This window comes from Vulpes vulpes, chromosome 10 (assembly GCF_048418805.1).
Source record: "Vulpes vulpes isolate BD-2025 chromosome 10, VulVul3, whole genome shotgun sequence".
Lineage (NCBI taxonomy): Eukaryota > Metazoa > Chordata > Mammalia > Carnivora > Canidae > Vulpes > Vulpes vulpes.
In genome coordinates this window covers 88,680,461-88,706,565 of record NC_132789.1, presented here as the reverse complement: position 1 = coordinate 88,706,565, position 26,105 = coordinate 88,680,461, and the positions used below count along the sequence as shown (strand labels likewise).

Here is a 26,105-nt window from a genome sequence, read left to right as displayed (position 1 = left end):
TGTAGTGTTTTGTTTTTTTTTTAAAGAAGCATTTCTATGTATTAGTCATTGTGTAAGCAGTTCTATATAACACTTAGTTGTCACAACTACCGTATTTAGTAGGAAACAGTAGGAACATTTTACATATGAGAAAAGAGAGGCAGAAGAGATTTCCAGTAAATGGAAGAAGTTGGATTTGAATCTAAAGAATTTGGGTCCTGAGTCTACTCTGTTAAGCCACTGCCTTAACATACTGGTCTCTGTACTCACTATGCCCTTCACCCATAACACCCTTATGAACTCCCATAATTCTTGCCAGAACCAACTTAAATGTCTTCTTCCTTAACCACAAAGGCTATCCTCAGCAGAATTAACTTTCACCTCTCCCTATACTACCATCTTCTTCGGTATAACATATCACACACCATGCTGCAATGATTTGTGGACATGTGTGTCTCCTCACTAGACTGTGAGGTCCTGGGGACAGGAACTACCTAATTTATGATTATGTCCCTCTCATTAGTCCCAATGCCTACCACGGCAAGCATTCACTCTACACATTCACTGAACTGAATGAATTTCAATAGAAGCAATGCCTATTTTTATGCAAAAACATTTCAGAGTTGTCCAGATAGTCCAGGAGTGGACCTACTCTTTATTCACTCAGTTTAGGCAATAAATAATCTATATTCTCATTTCTAAAAACTAGTTTAAAAATAAATCTTTAATTATCATAAAAGAATTTACTAGTTTCTCCCAAAATCAATACACTATGTCTGAAATCCAGCTTACTGTGGATTTCAAAATGTAATGCTTAACACAAACCTACTTCTAGAAAATGTGTCCCCTAGACTACCTTCCACTCCTAATAAATTGGTTGCAAATCAGAACTTAAAGGTCTATGGAAGACCTTAGCAGAGCAAAAAATTTTTAAAAAGGTATGATTTCGATAATCCTGACCTCTTAATTAAATTTTAAAAATCAGTTAAAAACTACTATATAGATTTGCTGCAGCACTAATGAAATTCTCTGAATCAGTGGATGGTTTCATTAGAACTAACTTTATATCCTTTGTTTCTTTAAATTCTCACTCACTGGTCAAATATCTGTCATTTACCAAGAACTGTGCCCAGTCCTGAGGATACAGGCTGATTATGTGATAGGGCTGAGTAAGCTAATAAGTGCAGCTCAGGGTGGTGGATTGGAGTTACACTCAGGGTACTATGGCAGTTAAGAAAAGAAATATCCATGTCAGAACAAGCAGTCCTGGAAGGGTAGACAGGGGTATGAATACAAAAATAAAAGCATATTGGAATTGGTATTCCTTTTGGGAACAGACTAAAAAATGTGCTTTTCAAATTGTAGTGGTCAGCTATTTCCAATACTGCCAGGTGACTCTGTATGATTAGCATATCAAGCACAATAATTATTGCTCATATCCAGTAAAGTACATATTATAGGACACCACCCTACATCCATCAATAAAGCTAAGGTAAAATAAAGGAAGTCATTTCCTTGAGGTTGAAATTATTCCTTCATTTTTAAAGTCAAGCTATTTGAAATAAAGAAAAGGAGAACTAGGAGATAATGCAAAGAATGGCTGATCCTAATGCATTTTTGTCTTGCTTTTCTTTACAAAAAATATTCAAAAAGACCACAGACACACACACACTGCCACATACATATACACTTTTCCTCTCTCTCTCTCTCTCTCTTTTAAAGATTTTATTAATTTATTCATGACAGACACAGAGAGAGAGAGAAAGAGGCAGAGATGCAGGCAGAGGGAGAAGCAGGCTCCATGCAGGGAGCCTGACATGGGACTTGATCCTGGGTCTCCAGAATCACACCCTGGGCTGAAGGCAGGCACCAAACCGCTGAGCCACCCGGGCTGCCCTCTCTCTCTCTCTTTCACACATACACACACAGACTAAAATCATTATCATATTGGGAAAAATCAGCAAGTTTTAGCCAAAACTCCTGAAACAGTTATCAAGAAGAAAAAAATAATCTCTTGACCTTTAAAAAGTTCTATACACTCTTCAGGATACAGAGAAATGCCATTTCACTGGGGAGTTCCCATAATGTAATTAATTTTGAAGCTATGTAAAAATTCACAACAAAAACTTCTGAGAAAAAGATCTAATTATTTCTATTCTCTGTTGAATCAAAAGAGTTGCTTCTACTACCATCCAAACAGCATAACATATTTGCATATATTTCAGAAGAACTAGCAGACTTAACCATGCACCACTACCCTCAGCTCCATATAAGTTTTTCTTGCCCAAGAAAGTTACAATTTACGTGAAAAGGCCCAGGAATGTATCTACGTCATAGCTATTTAGAGACTAGCTTAACAATTATTTCTTCCAACCAACCCAAGTATTTATTTCAACCATGCAGAAATAAATTACTACATATTGCATTGTTGTCAGCAACATTTATAAGGTCTTACTCATCTATACAGAGGGGGAGTTTTTTGCTTAATATCACAATGTAACAACATTATTTTCTAAGTTTATAATCTAATTTTTAAAAACAATTACATCAGCAAAATAAATAAAAATATACATTTTCAACTTCCCCTGCTTGATGTACATAATAAAATCCAACCAACCACTAAGACATCCCATACTGTGGGCCTCAATACAATTTCCAACCTTATCTTCCCATTACTACTATACAACAAAACCCAACATCTTTCCAAACTGGTCACCAACTATCCACTGAACATTATTTGCTTTAAAGTTTTGTTTAACTGTGGTTATGTGGAAGGAATATGGAGTCAAAATGCCTGGATTCAAATCTTGCTTTACCATTTACTAATATTGTCACCTTGGGCAACTTAAATTTACCCTCTTGTTGTCTCAGTCTTTTCACATAGGTGGAGTTAATAATACCCACAGCTCATGCAGTCATTAAGAGTCAAATGCTAGGGGATCCCTGGGTGGCTCGGTGGTTTAGAGCCTGCCTTTGGCCTAGAGCTTGATCCCGGAGTCCTGGGATCGAGTCCCGCATTGGGCTCCCTGCATGGAGCCTGCTTCTCCCTCTGCCTGCCTCTCTCTCTGTCTCTCATGGATAAATAAATAAAATCTTAAAAAAAAAAAAGGGTGGGGGGAGTCAAATGCTAGAAAGCATGCAAAAGCTCTGCCATGGTATGAATGTCTGTGTTCCCCCCAAAGTTCAGACGTTGAAATTCTAACCCCCAAAGATAATGTTGATAACCTTAGGTAGGTAAGGCCTTTGGGAGGTATTGATGTCATGAAGCTGGAGCCCTCAGGAATAGGATTACCACATAAAGAGGCTTCAGAGAGATGCCTAAGCAATTTAACCACCTGAGGATACAAGAAGCCTGTGACCCAGGAGAGTACTCCTACCTGACCAGCCTCCGGAATTATGAGAGAACAAGTTTTGTTGTTTAAAAGCTACCCAGTCTAAAAAAAAAAAAAAAGAAAAGAAAAAAAAAAAGCTACCCAGTCTGGGGTATTTTGTTATAGCAGCCTAAATGGACCAAGATAAACTCTTAAAACTGTACCTAAGTATTCAATGAATTTTGGCTGCCATTCTCAACATCAGCATAAGTGGCTCCCACTGTCCCCCTTGAGAATCTCTTCATCTATCTAAATCTACTCAACTTGCAGCCCAAAATAATTATTTTTAAGAAGTCTCCCTGAAGTATGTGGATTTATAAATATCTTCCATCCTCTAAACTCATAACAATTAGGACCCATAGAACAGACAATATTTGGCACTAATCTTACATAAACTAAAAAGCTAATTAACTATGTCTTTTCATAAAAAGTTAATCATTTAAGGTATTTATCTTGCTTTACTAAGTACAGTATAAATTATTCAACATGAAACATATATTTTAGTATTTTTTTAAGATTTTATTTATTTATGAGAGACACACAGAGAGAGAGAGAGAGAGAGAGGGAGGGAGTAGGGAGGGAGGGAGAGAGAGAGAGAGAGAGAGAGAAAGGCAGAGACACAGGCAGAGGGAGAAGGAGGCTCCATGCAGGGAGCCTGATGTGGGACTCGATCCCGGGTCTCCAGGATCAGGCCCTGGGCTGAAGGCGGTGCTAAACCGCTGAGCCACCCAGGCTGCCCATATTCTAGTATTTTCATATTGCCCAACGAACTTAGCACACTGCATGCACAGAGCAGGCATATAGTAATATCTGTCAAAGCAGTTAATGCGACCCACACACAGTTGATGGGTTATTTGCCATCTTAGAAAATATTAAAGAGAAACATAAATTATAACCATGAGGCTTTAGACTGCCTTTAATAATGATCAATACATACAACCTAAAAAATAATAATAATAAAAAAATACATACAACCTAAAGTCAAGGGAGAAAAAAAAAGTGTTTCTTGATTTAATTTTCAGATCTACTATAAGAATGTCCATTCTCAAGAGAAGAATACATAACTGGAATCACGGACAGAACCAAAGCACAACAGAATGATGAAAAGGAAGGGAGGGAAGGAAGGAGAAAGAAGGGAGGAGGGGGGACGGAGGGAGAAGGAGGGGGAGATGGGGAGAGGAAGAGAGAGAGAAAAAAAAAAACTTAGAGTGTCCCCCATTCTCTAACCTGGAAGTAATTAATAAGAAACTCAAAAGGAAGCTAACCTTTTACTTTGGCTGAATAAACTAATCCTTCCAAGCAACCTTGAATTTGGAATCTGGTTCACTGCAACACTGAGTGAGTACTTTCTATCTTTATATAAATCCCAACTTCTCTTGCAGCACTTTTAATTACCACTCATTCGCAATTCATATTACAATTTTCACTCTTAATTTCACTCTTTCATGTGTATAATATCTTTAGCAGGGGATCCCTGGGTGGCGCAGCGGTTTGGCGCCTGCCTTTGGCCCGGGACGCGATCCTGGAGACCCGGGATCGAATCCCACGTCGGGCTCCCGGTGCATGGAGCCTGCTTCTCCCTCTGCCTATGTCTCTGCTTCTCTCTCTCTCACTGTGTGCCTATCATAAATAAATAAAATTAAAAAAAAATATCTTTAGCACACGTTACAGGTTCTTAAAAATCATGAATCTTGACTTCTAGTTTTACAAATTACCTCCAGTGTCTGATAAAATGTTTTGCACAGGGATGCCTGGGTGGCTCAGCGAGCGGTTGGGTGTCTGCCTTTGGCCCAGGGCGTGGTCCCGGAGTCCTGGGATCGAGTTCCACATCGGGCTTCTGCGTGGAGCCTGGTTCTCCCTCTGCCTGTGTCTCTGCCTCTCTCTCTCTTTCTCTCTCTGTGTCTCTCACGAATAAATAAATAAAAATCTTAAAAAAAAAAACCCAACAACCCAGAATGTAGCAGATGTAGAGACGTCACTTTCAAGATTAAGTTACCAAGGAACCTAGTAGCTTCTGTCTTAGACTCCCCACATATTTGCTCTGTGGAAAGCTAGCTGCCATACTGCAAGCTGTCCTATGGAGAAGCCCTGGATATAAGGAATGAGGGAGGCCTCCGTCTAAAAACAATCAAGGAATCAAGGCCCCTTAGTCCAACAGTCTTCAAGGGACTAAATCCAATAACCATATGGTTGAGTTTGGAAATAAATCCTCTCCCAGATGAGGCTTCTGATGAGAATGCAGCTCTGGCCATCTGTTTGACTACAACTTTATGTGAGACTCTGAGCCAGAGGTACCTAACTAAGCCATGCCCGGATCCACAGAAACTGTGAAATATCAGCATTTGTTTCTCTGAGCCCAAAGTTTTGGAGTACACAGTTTGTTATAAAATGATAGGCAATTAATAAAAAAATCTAAGTCACATTTATGTAAAAGAAGTTTTCAAAGCAATTTCATTCATTTAGAATACATTCAGCTACAATAACAGAATACTTAACTAAAACTGGATTAAACAGTCCAGATGTTAGGCAGTCCAAGGCTAATGCAGCATCTCAAAATGCCATCAGAGATCCAAACCTTTTATTCAAGCTCTGACATTAAGGAATAGGTCTTCATCCTAATGCTTGTTATTGTAGAATTACAATATGATCTCATGTCCATGTGATGGAAAAGAAGGGTAAGGGGTTTTGCTTTTACCAGGAAAGTAAACATTTTCCTACAAGCCTCAAAACTAGTCTTCTACTTACATCTCACTCATCAGAACAGTTTTCCATTCCTTTAGTTGCAAGGGAGTATGGGAAGAGGAGCATTTTTTTGGTAAGATACACTGCTGTCTCAAAAAATGTTTAGTAAAAAAAAAAATGTTTAGTAAAGAAGAAAAGGCAATGCTCATTACATAGAAAACCAATAGTATGTGTCAAAGCAATACATTATATTATGGTAAAACTAAAAATATTACAGAAGGCCTAAACACCATAAGCTTTGGGAGGTTGAGATGGCTTCTCAGAAGAGAGATGTTTAGAATTTGGCTAGGTAGGAAAGAAGGGCAAGGGAATGGTCAAAGAATATAAAAGAACAAAAGCCATGAAGACAGGAAAATGCAATAAGGCCTAAAAGTAAATTACCCTGTATAAAGTTTCTAATTTTATGATTAATTTTTAAAAACAGTTGTTGAGTGATGAATATGCATGTTTCCTAGCAGGGAAAAAAATGCAGCATCATGTTTAAAAGATAAAAAAAGGGGCAAAAGGATCTGAATAGACATTTCTCTAAGGAAGATCACAAATGGCCAGTAAATACATGTAATGATGTGCAACATCATTAGTCATCAGGGAAATGGAAAACAAAACCATAATAAGATGCTACTTTACAACCACTAAGATGGCTAGATTCAAAAAAGTCAGGTAATATTAAGTTTTAGTGAGGATGCGGTGAAATTGGAAGCTTCACATACTGCTGGTAAGAATGTAAAATGGTGCAGCTAAATTAGAAAGAAGTCCAGAAGTTCTTCAAATAATTAATCATATCATGTGACCCAGTAATTCCCAAGAGAAATGAAAACATATATCCATGCAAAAACTTGTACATGAAGTTTATAGCAGCATTGCATATAATAGCCAAAAGGTGGAAACAACCCAAATAGCCATCAACTGAAGAATGGATAAATAAGATGTGGTAAATTCATACAATGGAATATTATTTGGCCATAAAAAGGAATGTCACACTGATATATACTACAACATGGACAAACCTTGAAAACATTATACTAAATGAAAGAAGCCAGTCATGAAAGATACATATTATGTGATTCCATTCATATTAAATTTCCGTAACAAGGAAATTTACAAGAAATAGAAAGTAGCTTACTGGGGGGCACTTGGATGGCTCAGTCAGTTGAGTGTCTAGCTCTTAACTTAGGCTCAGTCACATCTCAGGGTCTGGAGATCGAGCCCCAAGTTGGGCTCTGTGCTCAGGGCAGAGTCTGCTTGAGATTCTCTCTCTCCCTCTGCCCCTCCCCCGGCTCACATGTACTCTCTCTCTGTAAAATAAATAAAATCTTAAAATGGGGGTGCCTGGGTAACTCAGTGGTTGAGCATCTGCCTTTGGCTCAGGTTGTGATTCCAGGGTCCTGGGATCAAGCCCCACATCAGGCTCCCTCCAGGGAGCCTGCTTCTCCCTCTGCCTGTGTCTCTGCCTCTCTCATGAATAAATAAGTAAAAATCTTTGAAGAAAGAGAAGGAAGGAGGGAAGGAAGGAAGGAGAAGAGAAAAGAAAGAAAAGAAAAAAAGAAAAAGAAAAAAGAAAAGAAAAGAGAAAAAAAATTAAGTAACTTACTGGCTACCTATAGCTAAGGAAGTGTAGGTGAGCTGCTACCACCTAGGTCCAAATCACCATTACTTCACAACTGGATTATTCCAAGAACTTAACCTACCTGTTTCCCTGCTTCCATTCTTAGCCCACCAATAGATTCCAAGTGCCTAGAATAGTATCTGGCACACAGAAGACAGCGGGTATTCAATAATTTTGCTGTTATTATTCTCACTCCAAGTCCTGTGTTCTTTTCTAGTTTTTTCTCTCAATTTATTTTGTAAGTATCTATCCTGGTAGGAGAGAGAGTGTTACTCAGCATTCAAACCCCCTTCCTACTTCGGAGAATTGCTGGTGCCAATAGGAGGGACCTAACTCCCAACATAGAAACCCCAATTATTTATTTCCCCAGTCCCCCTGGCAACTAGAGTGTGGGCATATAACCCAGGCTTGGCCAATCACATGTACTTCCCAAAACTGTGACTAGCAGCTGGGACAGAAGTTCTTTATTTTGGGGTGGGTTGTTTTGTTTTGTTTTGTTTTGTTTTGGCAGGGGGCAGGGAGGGAAGGTGGGTAGCAGCAACATCTGCTTCTTTAGCCAGGGTCAGGAGTACCAGTGAAACCATCTTCAGAGGTCACCAATGTCAGCAGAGCTAGGTGCAGTGTTCATGGCACTGGGGCTGAACAATCCTCATCACACAGGTTTCATGGTGTGACTTTGGCTGTGGTCTGGCTGTGCACCTTCCCTCAGTTCCTGTCTACTTTTAGAACTGGGTTTCTAACCTTCTTAGTGATGCTGCAAGTCCATCTTGTATCTTTCAATAAATTCCTTTTTTTGCTGTTAACCAGAGTTAGTTTGTGTTGCTTATAATTAAAAACATAGACTGAGGGCTGCCTACAAATTTTGACCTTCTTAAACCCAGAAGCAACATTTTCAAAAGTGGTGCTTCAGGATTTTCCTGTGAAGAAATGTAATCCCATAGTATCACCAAACAGGAAAAAAAACTCATCTCCTTTACCTTTTTTTTAAAAGATTTTATTTATTCATGAGAGCTAGAGAGAGAGAGAGAGAGAGAGAGAGAGAGAGACAGGCAGAGGAAGAAGCAGGCTCCATGCAGGGAGCCCAATGCCGGACTCAATCCCAGGACTATGGGATCATACCCTGAGCCAAAGGCAGATGTTCAACCACTAAGCCATGCGGGGGTCCCTCCTTTACTATTCTTGATTAACTTTTCCTATTCCTGTTATCTTCTATCTTCTTCTAGTCAGGGGTCTTCCTTGCTTCACCCCAAAACAAGTGCATAGCCCTTTTCCCTGAAGTTCCACTTCTTGCCTACACTGTAAATTCCACATAATTCACCCCCTCGGTTGTATAAAAGAATAAAAAAATTAAATTAAAATGCAGTAGAATTTTGTAGTACAGACAAAATACATGTTCTTGGAAGTAACTAAGATTTTCTTTGATAGCTGAATAAACAAACTGTGGCACATCTATGTAATGGAATATTATTCACCAATAAAGTGAAATGAGCTACCAAGCCACCAAAAGACATGGAAGAAACCTAAATGTGTATTACTAAGTGAAAGAATCCAATCTGAAAAGGCTATAGACGACAATTCCAACAGTATGACATTCCAGAAAAGGCAAAAGTATAAAATAGTAAAAAAATAAATAAAAAAAAAATCACTGGTTGTTAGGGATTAGGGGAGAGGAAAGGACAAATAACTGGAGCACAGAAGATTTTTAGGGCAGTGAACTATTCTGTATGACTCTGTAATTGTGGATACATGACATTTATGCATTTGTCCAAATTCACACAACATAAAATACAAAATGTGAACTCTAATGTAAATTATGGACCTTACTTAATAACAAGGTATCAATATTGACTCATTGAATGTAACAAATGTACCATGCTAAATACAAATGTAAATCACAGCAGAAACTGTGTGTAGGTGGGGAGAAGGGGTGGTATAGGTATCCCCCCTTTTCAAAAGTTCATATTATACCATTTTGCTTCTATGAAAGACCTACATTAGTACCTATTTTTGCTAACTAAAAGAAATCTGAAGAGTATTTTTGCTTATACCAAAAAAGGTAAAAAGCAAAAATAATGTTTTAGCATTCATTTTGCAGCAAGCCATAACAGAGGTAGCGTGCACCCAGAGCAGTGAAAGTGGTCCCACCAAGCTCCTTCCCTGGGAACACCACTCAGAATCTTAGCACGAGACTCCACAGTTTTTTTTTTTTTTTTTTGAGACTCCACAGTTTTAAACTGTGTCTATGAGCATCTGTGCTTTATCTTTATTTTGTGGGTCCGTTAGCAAGATGTATCCTATGGGCATCAGAGAAGTCTAAGGTTACTTTTGGGGTTCAGGAACATTCAGAAATTCTTTCCATATAGATTAATGGTAATTGCATTTTCACTTTATGCCATTTTAGTTACAAAAGTTTTCATAGGAAAGCTCCACTTTGGATAGTGGGGGAGAACTACACAGTTGACCACTGAACAATGCAGAAGTTAGGGGCAAACCTCATGCAGTCCAAAATCTACATACAGCTTTTGACTCTCCCCAAACTTAATTGCTAATAGCCCACTGTTGCCCAGAAGCCCTACCAATAATATAAACAGCTGTTTAACACATATTTTGTATAATAAATGTATTATGTACTATATTCTTTTTTTTTGTACTATATTCTCAAAATAAAGCAAGCTAGGGAAAAGAAAATGTTAAGACAATCATTAAGAAGAAGAAGAAACATTTACAGTATTATATGTATTGAAAAAAACCCACGTATAAGTGGACTCATGCAATTCAAACTCATGTTTTTAAAGGGTCAATTGTATTTGCGATCTCTCTGTGCCTTCCCATCCATCTTGCTGTAACTCTAGAAAGAACATAAAATACTATAAAATAATATCATGGCATGAGGGAAGATTAAAGTTAAAACATTCTAAGCTCCTTGTATTGTTTAGGAGAAAGAAATGTTGATTATCTTTAGACTTTGAGTCAAATAATGCATGTTAAAAATTTAATGGAAACCACTAACTTCAAATTTCTTGCTTACAAAGCAAATCTGTAGATTTTAACTGTGATGGCTTACCTGAGATTCCAGAACCTCCAACTTGCGTTTCCTCGAATGAAGAGCTTTACTTGGAAAAGCCCAGTAATAATTAGATGTTCCAATCCTTTCACAGTCAACCATACCATCATCAACTAAGCTCTGAAGGACTTCTTTCACTGACATAGCAGCTAAAAGAGATCATTTTTAAAGACTCTAAATTAAGTCGCAACAGAAGTGTAATTAAAACGCTAAAAAAAAAAAGGCTAAAAACTGAAGATAATACTTGGAACAAATATTACAGATCAAAGGTTAATTCATAAACAAATAAGAGGTTTTTAAAAATAACAAAAGAAGATAAATACGTGAATAGAAAAACAAAAGTACATCAATGGACATCTACAAAAATACACAGTTAATAAAAATGTTCGGCCCTACTAATTAATTGAAGAAATGCAAAATAAAGGAATGAGATATGATGTCTTGACTATCAAATTAGAAATATTAAGAAATGTAATAAAACATTCAGGGTAATGAGTACTCTCAACATGGGAAGAAAATCTGGCAATATGTATCTAAAACCTTAGATGTGTACATGACTTTTATATAGACATTCCATTGTTATAAAATTCAGCCAAAAAAATAATGATGGACATGCATAGGGATACTTGTCAAAGCACTGTTTTCAACAGCAAAAAATCATAAACTGGTCCAATAACCAGACTTTTAGAAGTATTTTATTGTGATGGGATTCCATGTAATTATTAATTTTTCTTTAAAAGATTTTATTTACTCATTCATGATAGACAGAGAGAGAGGGGGGGGGCAGAGACATAGGCAGAGGGAGAAGCAGGCTCCATGCCGGGAGCACGACGTGGGACTCGATCCGGTACTCCAGGATCGCGCCCTGGGCCAAAGGTAGGCGTCAAACCGCTGGGCCACCCAGGGATCCCCAATCATTAAATTTGTTATAAAGTATTTAATAGCATGGATATATATGCATTCAAAATCTATTATACAGAATTATTTAAAAAAAGGTAAAAGACAATATAGGCACTAAATGTGACAGTGGTTATCTTTGAATGGTAGGTAAGAACCAACTTTTATTTCCTTTTGTTCATTTTTCTTATTTTTTTCCAACAATGAATGTGTATTGCCTTTTTTGCTAAGAAAACTAAAAAAATGGGGATCCCTGGGTGGCTCAGTGGTTTAGCGCCTGCCTTTGGCCCAGGGCGCGATCCTGGAGTTCCGGGATCGAGTCCCGCATCAGGCTCCTGGCATGGAGCCTGCTTCTTCCTCCTCCTGTGTCTCTGCCTCTCTTTCTTTCTAGGTCTATCATAAATAATAAATAAATAAATATTTTAAAAAAAGAAAACTAAAAAAGAAAAAAAAAACTTGTGAACTGAATGTTACGGTTAGCAGTAAGATAAAAAAATAAGCAGCTTTAAAAAATAGCATGTAAGAATGTAGAGTCATATTTCATAAATGTTTGAAATTAATGAACAATTCTTACTTTCTATTAAGTAAAATGGTATCAAGAAATTATCCACATTTTAATGTCCACTTTAATTTTTCCTATAGTAGATCCCCAAATATAATAAAATCTATTAGAAAACTAAAGATTTAATAAATTTAAAAAAATCAACACCAAATGTGCAAACCATTCAACCTTACTTGTAAAGAAGTACAAAGTGAAATGAAATGTCAAGGATTCTAAAAATGAAAATACAGTTCTGAGAAATGAATGTGAATATAATTTGGTATAGCCTTTCCTGAAGGCACTTTGAGAGTACATATTAAATGCCTAAAACGGGATGTCTGGGTGGCTCACACAGTTAAGCATCTTCCTTCAGCTCAGGTCATGATCTCGGGGTCCTGGGATCAAGCCCCACATCAGGTTCCCTGGCAGCAGGGAGTCTGCTTCTCCCTCCCCCTCTGCCTGTGTTCACTCTCCCACTCTCGCCGTCTCTCAAATAAAATCTTTAAAAAGAAAATGCTTAAAACTACACAAGTCTTTCTTTCTTTCTTTCTTTCTTTCTTTCTTTCTTTCTTTCTTTCTCTCTCTCTCTCTCTCTCTCTCTCTCTCTCTCTCTCTCTCCCTCCCTCCCTCTCCCTCTCTCTCTCTCTCTTTCTTTCTTTTTTTAGTAGGCTCCACACCCAGGTTGGAGCCCACTGTGGGGCTTGAACTCAGGACCATGAGATCAAGACCTGAGCTGAAGTCAAGAGTCATATGCTTAACCAATTGAGCCACCCAGGCACCACAAGTTTCTGTTTTCTATTCTACTTCTAGGAACATTTCCTAATGAAGTAGTAGGAGATGTGGAAAAAAAATTATGGGTGAGGAGAGAAAGGGATGAATAGATGGAGCACAGGGGTTTTTTAGGGCAGTAAAAATACTCTGCATGATACTGTAATGATGGATCCGTGTCATTATACACTTATCCAAACTCACAGAATGTATGACATCAAGGATGAATCCCAATGCAAACCATGGACTTTGGGTGATTACGATGTGTCAACTGTAACAAATGTACCACTGGGGAGTGATGTTGACAACAGGTCAACTGTAACAAATGTACCACTGGGGAGTGATGTTGACAACAGGAGAAGCTGTGCATGTGTGGGGAGTGGGAAACATTCAGGACATCTCTGTACCTTCCTCTCAATTTTTCTGTGAATCTAAAACTGCTCTAAAAAATTAGTTTCTTAGAAAATGAACTTATAGATAGCACAATACACATTAATTTTAACAGCAAAATTTGGGAACAACCTAGACGTTTAACAACAGGTAACAGGCTGAGCTAATTATGGTACAGAATGAATCATTAGGGGATGCGGATACTGTAAGTCATTTTTTTATTTTTTAATTTTTTTTAAAATATTTTTATTTATTTATGATAGTCACACAGAGAGAGAGAGAGAGAGAGGCAGAGACATAGGCAGAGGGAGAAGCAGGCTCCATGCACTGGGAACCCGACGTGGGATTTGATCCCAGGTCTCCAGGATCGTGCCCTGGGCCAAAGGCAGGCACCAAACTGCTGCGCCACCCAGGGATCCCCTGTAAGTCATTTTTTAAAAAAGCAAACGACATAGGGAAATGTAGATGATATAATGTTATATGAAAAAATACACAAACTCAAAACTATATATGCAGTATGGTTCCTCTTAAAAAAAAAAAAAAAGAAAAGAAAAAGGACAGATACATACATACATAGACAGAACCTAAGAATAAGCCATCAAAATACACCAAATGTTAATCATTGGTGATCCCAGAATAGAGGGCCTACGAACAATTTGTACTTTGATTATATACTTTATAATTTTCAAGTATGTCAAAATAAACATGTATAGGTTATACAATGAAAATAAAGTTTAAAAATATATATACCACACATAGTGGGTTTAACACTGACCCCTCAAAAGATAACCCCCAAAAATCTGTGAATGTGACCTTATTTGGTAAAAGGACACAATTAAGGATCATAAATGAAATCATCTGAGATTTAGGGTAGGTCCCAAATCCAATGACATGTATCCTTATAAGAGACAAAATGGGAAAAAACAAAGGCGGAGTCTATGTGAAAACAGAGGAAGAGATTGGAATGATTTGTCTATTAAGCCAAGCACTGGTGGCAACAACCAGAAGCTAGGAGAGAAGTATGAAATAGACTCTCCTTCAGAATCTCTGGAAAGAACCAACCCTACCAACACCTTGATTTTAGACTTCTGGCCTCCAGAACTATGAGAAAATAAGTTCTATTGTGTTAAGCCACCAGGTTTGTGGCAATTTGTTACAATAATATAGAAAACTAATATACCATGTAAAAATACAAAGTCATATTTAACAAATACCAGAACGCACATCAACAGTTTTTGCTTCTTTTGAAATAAATTACACCTATAAATAAATAAAGGTGTATATTTGTGTATCAATATGTGTGTATATATACAGGTATACATGTGTACTCCATTTTAATTTTCCTAAAGCAGATATTCTACACATAAGAATCATGGCCATGGCCCAAAGATACCATGTAAGGTCTTTTACAAATATTCTTCATCTCTAGAACTTTATGTTTTCATAAAGTGAAAGACTGCTGTAGCAAAGATGACCAATGTTTCCCAAAATATCTCAGCACATCTTTGATACTCACTAATGCCTTTCTCTTTGGGAGCAATCTTCTCCATGTCTTTTAACTGAAACACATCTTTCTGTTTAAAAGAGATTGAAAAAAAAGAGATAAAATATGTATTTATTTCCTACTATATATTTATATTTACCATAATTATATTAACAAAACATTGTACTATAAAAGCTGTGCCTAGTAATGAAGACTGCAACAGAATCAAGTATTTCAGAGCTAGAAGAAATTGCAATTATCCTGTTCAATATCTTCAATACAATTTAAAAGGGACAGATTTTGCACAAATATGCAACTATTTAAAGTAACTGGAGAGCATGGGATCCCTGGGTGGCGCAGCGGTTTAGCGCCTGTCTTTGGCCCAGGGCGTGATCCTGGAGACCCGGGATCGAATCCCACGTCGGGCTCCCGGTGCATGGAGCCTGCTTCTCCCTCTGCCTGTGTCTCTGCCTCTCTCTCTCTCTCTCTCTCTCTCTCTCTCTGTGTGACTATCATAAATAAACACAGATTTTTAAAAAAAATTTAAAAAAAAAAGTAACTGGAGAGCAGAATGTAAAGAACATCTTCTCAATGAAGTATAAAAACTACTTATAATGAATTATTTAACATGAGATAATTACCTTCTCTTGGACACTTTAAGAAAACAGTGATTTGCTTAGCATATATCATATATCACAGATTTAGCAGTTCTAACTAAAAGCAAAACAGACAACTGTCAAGATTTGTTTATATTTAAGGTTTCCTGGAAGAGCTATACCTAAACAATAGGAAAATTATATAATTTTGACTATCAATTATTCACCTATACAGTCAGCATGTTCATGATATGCAAAACAAAATATGGGAATATAAACATGTAGAATATTTAATCTTGCTTGTAGTTGGAAAAAAAATCTACGTAGAACACTCCTTTATTCTTGTACTAAGCCTTGGTTGAAGTGGTAAAATGAGTTTGGATAACAAAAATGAAAAGACTCAAGCATTCAATAATTGTAACAGAATTATTGTGATTGTTTTAATGGACATCTAGGATCTATTTCTTCTAACTTCAATAGGATAGTAAGTAACTTCAATAGGATAGAAACTAGACTTCATAAAAATTTAAAATTTCTGTTCACGCAAGGGCACTGTTAAGAAACTGCAAAGACAAATAGTGACTAGAATATTCACAAAACACAATTTCTGACAAAAGACTGGTATCCAGCATGTATAAAGAACTTCTTTAAAGGGTATACCCTCTTCCTCCCCCCCCTCAAAAAAATGAACACCTAGATAAAGGAGTGGACAGATGAATATATATGTGATAAAGTAAGCAGAGTAAAATGTTAATGTAGAATATAGATGTTAGGCATACAGGTATTTACCGCAAAATTCTTTCATCTTTCATAATAAAATATTGGGAGAAGTAACTTCATCTCACTAAACATTTAGTAAATTAAGGAAAATACTGTCATTGGTCTTAGAGTATAAAATCAATTTTTGCATGTCTATAAATAAACCATTTAAAGATAATACTTTAGGGTCTCAGAAAATATGCAATAAATTACTGCCTTCAGGCCTCCAATACATTTCTAAAAATCAATTAATCAAATCTATTTGCAATCATTTTAGATTCCCTGGAAAAAGAATATGAAGTCACTGAGACATATGCCTATATGTGGTCATCAAGGAAGAGCTCTGGACATATTGGCTGCCCCCATGGCATTTCTGTGTAAATAAGAGGGCTTGCAAAGTACTAGCTTCAGAACTAAAATGTGGTCACTTAAGTGAACAGATAATATGGTCTCAAGGAAATATTAGTCCTCCATAGTATTAAACAGAAGTAATAAAGGAGAGATGAACATAATGGCTCTAAACCTTTATACACACGCACACACACACACATTTTTACACATATAACACATATAAACATACAAATTTTTATGTTTTATAAAACCTATGTCTATAAATAAATAAAATTACATGTAAGATAACATGAAAGGCATATAGTTATAAAGCTAGACAACTTGTAATTAAGTACTTATGACCTGAACATTGTAACAATTTACGTGGATTATCTTATTTAGCCCTCATACCAACACTGTCAGCTAGGTGCAATTATTACTATCCTTTTTAATAGGCAAGGAAACTGAGACATAGGTCCAATACTTGCTTAAGGTCACAAAGTTATTTGGTAAAACAGATTTCAGGTGCAAGTGCTCTCATTGAATTATATTGCTCTCATGCTACTAAGTTTTTCTATTACATTAGCAACTTCAAATATACGTATATTTGTATAATATTTGTATGTACATATAAACATACACATATGAGTGAATATATAGGAATATATGAACTAAAATCAATCAATACAATCAATTTCTAGCTTTACATAAAAACTCTGAACCACTGAACTTCTGGAAGCTATTACCACTCATCAATATGATGTTATTCATTGATAGCAGGGTTGAAAAATTTTCAATCTGAAACAGCCAATTTTGATACTTGAGAAAATTAACAATATTATAAATGACAAAATCATTTCCCCCACCACTCACCTCAGCTTTCCACTGCGTAGTAAGAATTAAATCTACTTTTCTTGCTGAGACCACAGGAAAAATATTTAAACTCAGTAGAAGAGTCATAATCCCCACATATAAACTTTATCAATTTATCTTCCTAATCATCATCATTCTTTTTAAAAGATTTTATTTATTTATTTATTTATTTATTTATTTATTTATTTATGAGAAAGAGTGCTAGAGCAGGGGGAGGGGCAGAGGCAGAGAGAGAAGCTAGCTTGCAAGTACTCTGAGCTGAGTGTGGAGCCCAACTTGGGGCTCAATCTCACAACCCTGACATCATGACCTGACCTGAAATCAAGGGTCAGACACTTAAAAAAAAAAAAAAGAGTCAGACACTTAACCAGCTGAGCCACCCAGGTGTCCCTTCCTAATCATCATTATTAAAATAATACTCTGTTTTGAATTGCCAATGACTTTTGGTAAGTCATTACAGGCAGATAACATCAGTAAGATTAAACTTAGAGGGCAGTTTTTAAAACAAAGGTTCCCCAGAATGTTTTGCTTGTTTTACTGAGAATCTGCATTATCAAAATGAAAATGTCAAGTATTATCATTAACTATCTTATTAATTTCATATTATTTTGCCATTTTCTCCCAACTTTTTCACATTTGTATACAACCAAAGTAGCTAGTAGGTTGGGGCCAGACTAGACTTTGAAGGTCCTGTCAAGTTTTAGGCTAAGACACAGGAAGTTAGTGTTTTTGTAGGCCTAAGATTTGGACTTAAACATGGAAGAAAAAAAAAAAAAGCTACTGTATAGCAACATGGTAAGCAAAATAGCCTTTAGAGCCTGGTGCTTGGGTTTGAATCCTGGTTCCATCAGTTAGGACCTAAAACTTCAAACATATTTCCTATTGGTGGCAGGCACAAATATCTGGAATAAATTAAGGTGGCCTATGTACCATGATATAGTGTTAGACCACAGACAGATTTATAAATGTAAAGAGGCAGTATTCAGCACTCCTTAAAATCAGACGATCTTCCCTGGATTTGAATGCTAGTACAACTGCTTTTATTTTTGATGTCTAGAGCTGGTATATTAAGCTGTGTATCAGGTGTCCTCATCTGTAGAATGACGATCATAACAGAATTGATCTCATAGTTAAAAAGGATGGAATCAGGGCAGCCCCAGTGGCACAGCGGTTTGGCGCCGCCTGCAGCCCAGGGTGTGATCCTGGAGACTCAGGATCAAGTCCCACGTCGGGCTCTCTGCATGGAGCCTGCTTCTCCCTCTGTCTGTGTCTCTGCCTCTCTCTCTCTCTCTCTCTCTCTCTCTCTCTCTCGGTCGTTCATGAGTAAGTAAATAAAATCTTTAAAAAAAAAAAAAAAAAAAAAGGATGGAATCAGATAACCTACACTGGGATGCCTGGGTGGCTCAGCGGTTGAACATCTGCCTTTGGCTCAGGGCCTGATCCCAGGGTCCCGGGATCCAGTCCCACATCAGGCTCCCTGCATGGAGCCTGCTTCTCCCTCTGCCTGTGTCTCTGCCTCTCTCTCTCTCTCTCTCTCTCTCTGTGTGTGACTATCAGAAAGAAAGAAAGAAAGAAAGAAAGAAAGAAAGAAAGAAAGAAAGAAAGAAAGAAAAAGAAAGAGAAAGAACGCAATCAAATATATGCTTCAGAAAGATCATTCTGGACAGAAGTGAACATTGGGGTAGGGTTCTTTCTTACTCCACAGCTTCACAGAAACAAAAAATGTTTGCAGAATTTTATCTATTCTTCAAGAAATTGATGGGCATTGATATCTAATGAAAAAAGTACAGTTAAACACTGAATGACATACACTTAAGGAGAAAATGACATAAAATACTAAAAATCTTAGAGAAAACAACTCACCGTCTCAAAAAATATTTCCATCATACGGGCTCTCTTCTCTTCTGCACTCAGTCCTTTTTTCTTTGACTACAGCACAAAAGTAAAAAAGTAAACACTGTGTGTTAAAAAAAAGACCTTGCATTTAAAAACAACTTGGTCTGAAACATCATCTGAAATGTTATGGTCTTGTCTGCCAATGGGTTTGATAACTCTCAGAGCCAGACCTAAAGACTCATTTTAACTACTATATGCCAAGCCTTGTGGCTGGTGCTACCAGTGTAGTAATAAGAACTGTGGTTGAGACAGAGCCTGGCAGTTAATAGAAATTCAGTATTTATGAAATGATCCAATGATAAGTCACTATATTTACCTTTAAGAGACTTACAACCTCTCAGAGAAAATAGACACCACTAATAAATGATGAAGAGGTCATTGCACAAACTGCTACCAAGGACAGAATGAATTCCACCACAGGGAAGGTTGAGGGCTATCTAGGAAGAGTAGAGATGAAAAGGATTTTGGCAAGTTGAGAAATGGTGACAAGGTGTCCTTAGAACACACAGGCACGATGTTATGAAAGTACACGGAATGCTCCAGAAAAACAAGTACTCAGGGATGATTACTGTGTGGTACATGTAGAGGGAGGGGCATGTAAGGTGAGAAAGGTCATCTGGAGCCAGATCACAGGAGGCTGACTGTCCAGTCCAAGAGAATGTATGTTATTCTAGACAATGAGAAGCTACTGAGTAATTTCTAAAACAGGAGAGTGACAAGATTAGTTATGTTTTAGTAAGACGACATTTAGTAGCATTTTGCAGGGTAGGTTGGAGGAAGGAAAAACCTATCCAAGTCGAAAACAGAGGCCTACTGCAGGTAACTATTATTCTATAACTACAGTTTAGTCAATTAAAAATTACAATAATTAATATATAACTACAATCTCTGTTGATTATAAATTTTACACTATATTGTATTTAGAATATATAAAGCTAAAATCCAACTTTTTAAAAAGGCCAAATTCCCTCAACCTGAAGATTCACAGAAAATAACAAAAGAGAGAACTATCATCTCTAATAAGAGAATTCCACACTAATATTTTTTAAGTGACGTGCTCAAAAGTCACACAGGGTTATGAGACAACATAAGATGCTTAGTAATAACTTTGAAACACTTTGTACCACATAAAAAAGGAGACACAGAAAACAAACACTGAGCCTGTTCAACCAATACTCCCCTGGAAAATGAAAGCCTTCAATAGATGGGGAAAGGGATTTGACATTGCCATTCTGAATACACACACCAGAGTGCACGAGTCTTTATTCTATTTGCACAGCCTAGAAACCCACTCACTCATTTTCACAGCAATAAAATTATCAGATGGTTCCTTGATGAGTTGTTCTGGTAAAATAGGGATATTTCTCTTTTTCCTCTGTCTGCTCGCAAACACTGAAGCTCCCCCAGGGTTCTTTATTGATCCCCTCATCTCCTCACACCTTTTCTTTGATCTCTTCTGCTTTTATGGTTTTAACATTTAAGCTGAATCCTCAAATCTTTACATCAGCCTCTGAAGAATGATCCTGAGCTTCAATTTCATGCATCTACCTGCCTGCTGGACAGACTTCAAACTCAGAGGGTTAAAACTGAACTCTTCTTCTCCTACATCTACTCCCCAAACCTGCTGTTCTAGATCTGGAGCTCAGATACCATCTTTTTAGCCACGCCAGAGGCCTGGCAGTCATCCCATGTTCCTTCACCCCTCTTACTCCACACCAGAGCAATCACCAACTTTTGCCAATTTTAGTGCTTAACTTTCTCAAATCCACCCTGTCTGCTCCATCCCTACAAACCCTACCTCAGTTCAGGCCTTCATTATGTGTTCTGTTTCCTGCAACATACCTGCAAGCCCTCTGGCCACACTTGGTCTCACCTCTAAGTTCACATTCCACATGGCCAAGAAGCAAATCTACCCATGCCTCTCCTTTGCTTAAAGCCTTCAGTGGCTCCGAACCATCCAGAAGTAGTCAATCACTCCACAGTGATAGACGAGGCCCTTAATCACCTGACCCCAATCTACCTCTCACAAATACCACTCCCCACCTCAAATTTTACCATAATTCGGAGAGTTAACTTGAGCTATAATACAAAAACTAGACAGTCCCTGACTATGGTTCGACTTTTTCAACTTTATGATGGCGCGAAGGTGATACACAATCAGTAGAAACCATACTTAGAATTTTGAATTTGAATCTTTTCCCCAGGCTAGCAATGGTCAACTGCCAAGGGACCATGAAGTAAACAATCGATAGTTACAACCATCCTGTACCTACACCTCCATTCTGTTACTTGCCTTCAGTACCGTCCTCAGTAGGTTACAGGAGATATCCAATACTTTATTATAAAGCAGGCTTTGTCTTAGATGCTTTCGCCCAGCTACAGGCTAATGTCTAAGTGTTCTGATCATGTTTAAAGTTGGCTAGGCTAAGCTATGATTCTGTAGGTTAGGTGTTTTAAATGCATTTTTGACTTAATGATATTTTCAACTCACAATGGGTCTATCACAGTGTAACTCTATTGTAAGAAGAAGATCTGTACTTGTAATTCTCCACTCCCAGCATGTTCTTTCCCATTTGTGTCTTTAAAAAACTATTCTATCTGGGCAGCCCCGGTTGGCACAGCGGTTCAGTGCTGCCTGCAGCCCAGGGCGTGATCTGGAGACCCTGGATAGAGTCCCACGTCAGGCTCTCTTCATGGAGCCTGCTTCTCCCTCTGCCTGTGTCTCTGCCTCTCTCTCTCTCTCTCTCTCTGCATCTCTATGAATAAATAAATAAAATCTTTTAATAAATAAATAAATAAATAAATAAATAAATAAATAATAAAAAACTATTCTATCTAAAACACCTGCTCCTCTTGCAAATTCAAACTTCTAAAGTCTCCTAAGGCCTAGTGTAAGCATTCTGTAAAAGAGTTTCCCTGAGCTCACAGGACAGCCTGAGCGTCATCCCATGCATTCCTAGAACACACCTTCATTAAACCAATTCGTATACTTATCTTTCTTAGCTGGCTGAAAACTTCAGAATGTGCACTGTGCTGGCCTTCCAAGAGCTTGGTGCTGGGTTACAGCAGACACAAAGGCCAGCCCTTGACTCCAAGGCCATGTCTCTAAAGCCCCAAGCCTAAAATGTGAGACTGTTTAGGTTCCCAAACCCCACAACACCCACTGCACTCCCATAAATATGACACAGGGTAAATTAAAAAGAATTCTGTGATAACCATTTACTGACTTTCTGAGAAAAATCACACAAATCTCAGTCCGAGAAACCATATAGACCTACTCACTAAACCCGGAGTCGAGAGCCAGCATTCAATACTGCTTTAATTAGCCTCCCTTCACACTGGCCTCAGCAGTATGAGAATAAACCAAGCAAGAAATTCACACCTAGTTAAGAAGGCTCTTTTGGCTCATTTCTCTAGTCCAGTGGGTTTCAAACTGCTATTAGAATCATCTCAGAAAGAAAGAAAGAAAAAAAAAGAATCATCTCAGGACCTTTTTAAAAATACTGATACCAAGGTGTATGCCATCTGAACTCTATCAGGATCTGAGACCAGACCTGGGCCTAGGCCTAGGCAGGCATGTTTTTAAAAGCCTCTTAAGGTGCTTTAACCAGCCCCAGGATTGAGAACACTCCTCTTCTCACCCCAGAATCTAGAGGTGGGTCAGGGGCACTGAGATCCCTTTAGGACTTCAGTCTGTAGCCCTGTCAGTGGAAAGAAGATTCAAAGCTTTAGGAAAGGTTCCTAATGTTTTGGTATTATAAAACAGCTCCTTGGAAAGATTCATGGACTCCCTAAGAATCTGCCATCCAGAAACAATGAGGAGAGCCTAGTATCCTGGAGGCACACAGTTTTAGGAAAGCTTTTATCACTCAGTTCAGTAGCTATGAAAGTCACTCAAGAAATATGGATGAAAAAAAATAATAATAATAAAAAAATAAAAATAAATAAAAAAAGAAATATGGATGAGCTGGATCATCCCTTTACATTGTTTTCAGGCCAATTTATTCATCGGTCTCTTTCATGACTAGAAATAGGTTTCGTTATTAACCACAGGAGGACAGTATCGCAGCCAGAATTAAAATAACTAATGTAAAAGTATGCCACGCTAATTCACATTTAGGAATTTCTCCAAAACATCAACAAGGGCTCATTTAATACTTAATATTAAAGAAAATCTGCTGACCACGTAAGTCAGAGATGCATTCAAATTAGCAAGGAGAGTCAAGACCTGAGGACAACCAAGCTTCCCTGCTGACCAACATACAGCTGTCCCCACTTTTCACAAGAACTACACAATAGTACCTGTTTTCATTAATCAAAAGAAATCCTAAGAGCATTTTCACTTGCATGAAAAAAGGCAAAAAGCAAAAATAGCACTCAGTGTTTGTTTTAGGAATGGCTGTGCCACAATCCTTTCCTGGAAACCATATCCAGCATCTCAAGCATAAGCCACCATAGCTTTGAACTGTGTTGGTAAGCATCTGTGCTGGATCTTAATTTACTTCGTGCATCTGTTAGCAAGATGTGTCCTAAGGTATCTGAGAAGCCTGAGGAGAAAAAAATGTTTTAATTGAAAAAAAAAAAAAGCGGCTTATGAGACGTTATTTTGGGGGTCTAGGAATGCTCAAAAATTTTTCCCATATAAATTAATAACTGTTTCTTCACCTTATGCCATTTCAGATTACAGAAGACTTCACAGAAACACTACCTTCAAAGACTAGGGGAAACCTGTATTTGAAGTCACTTAAGAAACTATCCATCTAAGGAACGTTCCCCGAATAATTAGGAGTTATGAAATTCCTAAAAGCAGTTCTGTTTAGCAATTAAAAGAACATTTTGAAAAATTAAAAGTAGATGATACCCATTGCCCCCAGAAGTGGCAGGGGTACACTGCAGTTCCTCCAATTCCAAAAATATGCCTGGATTTACGACTTTATTCACCAAGCCTGGTCGAATCAAAAGAAACAACTATCGATTCACAATCAGGAAAGAGAACAGGGCAGGCCCCGTGGCTCAGCGGTGCCGCCTTCAAATTCAGCCCAGGGCCTGATCCTGGAGACCCAGGGTCGATTCCCACGTGGGGCTCCCTGCATGGGGCCTGCTTCTCCCTCTGCCTGTGTCTCTCATGAATAAATAAATAAAATCTTTAAAAAAAAAAAAAAAAAGGAAAGAGAACAAAAATCTGTTTTTGATCAACGTGATACTAAACTCACTTCTTGAGCATCCATTAAAAAAACAGGCTGGATCTCAAGAGTTTTATTCTGACTTATTTCATGATCAGAGGCTGAGCGTCTGCAAGCAGTTGGCAGCATACTGCCATTTAGTATTAGAAGAGGATTCGGGGATCCCTGGGTGGCGCAGCGGTTTGGCGCCTGCCTTTGGCCCAGGGCGCGATCCTGGAGACCCGGGATCGAATCCCACATCGGGCTCCCGGTGCATGGAGCCTGCTTCTCCTTCCGCCTGTGTCTCTGCCTCTCTCTCTCTCTCTCTGTGACTATCATAAATAATAAATAAAATTAAAAAAAAAAAAAAAAAAAGAAGAGGATTCGTACAGAGAGGAGGTGCAAGGGCAAAACCGGGCAGTGGTGCCCTGGCTCCCCGGAGCCGCCGCATCAGGCCCAGGCCGGGAGCTGTGAGAAGCGCGCGAGCTCGCCCCGGCCCGGCCCGGCCCGGCCCCGCAGGCCCCGCATCTCGGCGCGGCCCGGTCGGGTTTCTGAGCCGGCGTCGCGCCCAGGTGGCCGTGTTGTTACTCAACCAACCACAGAGAAGCCGTTATCAGTTGTGAGCGCATCTGGACACGAATCCTCAGAGAGTCACCGTGCAACCTCGGTCCTTGGCCAGCAAAATAACGGCCACTTCACTAAATTAAGATATTAAAATCTTTGACCCATTTAATTAGGTGTTGATCCTCTGCCAACAGAAGCAGAAAAAAAAAAAAAAAAGACATGAGACTGAAGGTTCCTGAAGATGATCTGACGAGCTGGAGGACGTCAAGGTCACAGGGGCACAGGGCGGCCCGGAGCGGGCGCGGCCCGGAGGTCGGCGCAGGTCGCGCGGCGCCGCGGCCCTCAGGGGCCCCCGCCCCCCTGGCGTGCAGGGCTCGGAGCCATTCACAGGCGGGGCCCGCGGGTTCGCGGAGCCCCCGTCTACCCCGGGCCCCGGGCGGCCGCTCACTCGCGTCCCGGGTCTCCGGGCGGCCGCGCGCGGGGCACATGCGGGGCACACGCGGTCGGCCCCAGGGGGCTCGGCTGCGCCCTAGGCCGCGGGGGCGGGGGGGGCCTCCCCGGGAGCCAGGCCCCCGGAGCCCGCCGGGGACGCCGCGCGGGAGCGGAGCCGGAGCCGGAGCCGGAGCCGGAGCCGGAGCCCGAGCGGGCCTCAGCGCTTACCATGGCGCGGGCGGCGGGTCCTCGGGCGGCGGGGCCTGCGCGCGGGGCGGGGCGGGGCGGGGCGGGTTTGACTTTGGCGCCTACAGCGCGGCGGGGCGGGGCGGCGGCGGGGGCGGGGCGGGGCGGCGGCGGCCTCTGCCTGGGCGGCGCGCGGCGACCCCTGGCGGCCGAGCGGGGAGGCCGGCGGGAGGGGCGGGGCCTGCGGGAAGCGCCGAGGCCTGGGGCCTGGGGTTCTGCTGCTTCTGCCTCTTCGCCCCTGGCGTGCAATGGGACTCCTTTTTTTTATTAAAGATTTTATTTATTTATTCATGAGAGGCAGAGACACAAGCAGGCTCCATGCAGGGAGCCTGATGCGGGACTCGATCCCAGGTCTCCAGGACTATGCCCTGGGCTGAAGGCAGATGCTTAACGGCTGAGCCATCCA

The 26,105-nt window shown here is 39.4% G+C and overlaps 1 protein-coding gene across 2 annotated transcripts in view; it reads right to left on the bottom strand.

Annotated features, from left to right (window-relative positions):
• MND1 (meiotic nuclear divisions 1) overlaps positions 1-25,732 on the bottom strand; it is a 65,635-nt gene extending 39,903 nt beyond the window's left edge. Inside the window, exons 1-4 of one of the 2 annotated variants that reach the window (XM_072724882.1) lie at positions 25,682-25,732; positions 19,263-19,328; positions 14,875-14,932; positions 10,763-10,911 (exon numbers count right to left, since the gene is read on the bottom strand). In XM_072724882.1, the coding sequence (XP_072580983.1) occupies positions 10,763-10,911; positions 14,875-14,932; positions 19,263-19,328; positions 25,682-25,684 (276 nt within the window). In that variant the 5' untranslated portion in view covers positions 25,685-25,732. The remainder of the gene's footprint in view (positions 1-10,762; positions 10,912-14,874; positions 14,933-19,262; positions 19,329-25,681) is intronic. The other variant, XM_072724883.1, reaches the window with a different exon arrangement.
• Between the last annotated feature and the right edge of the window lie 373 nt (positions 25,733-26,105).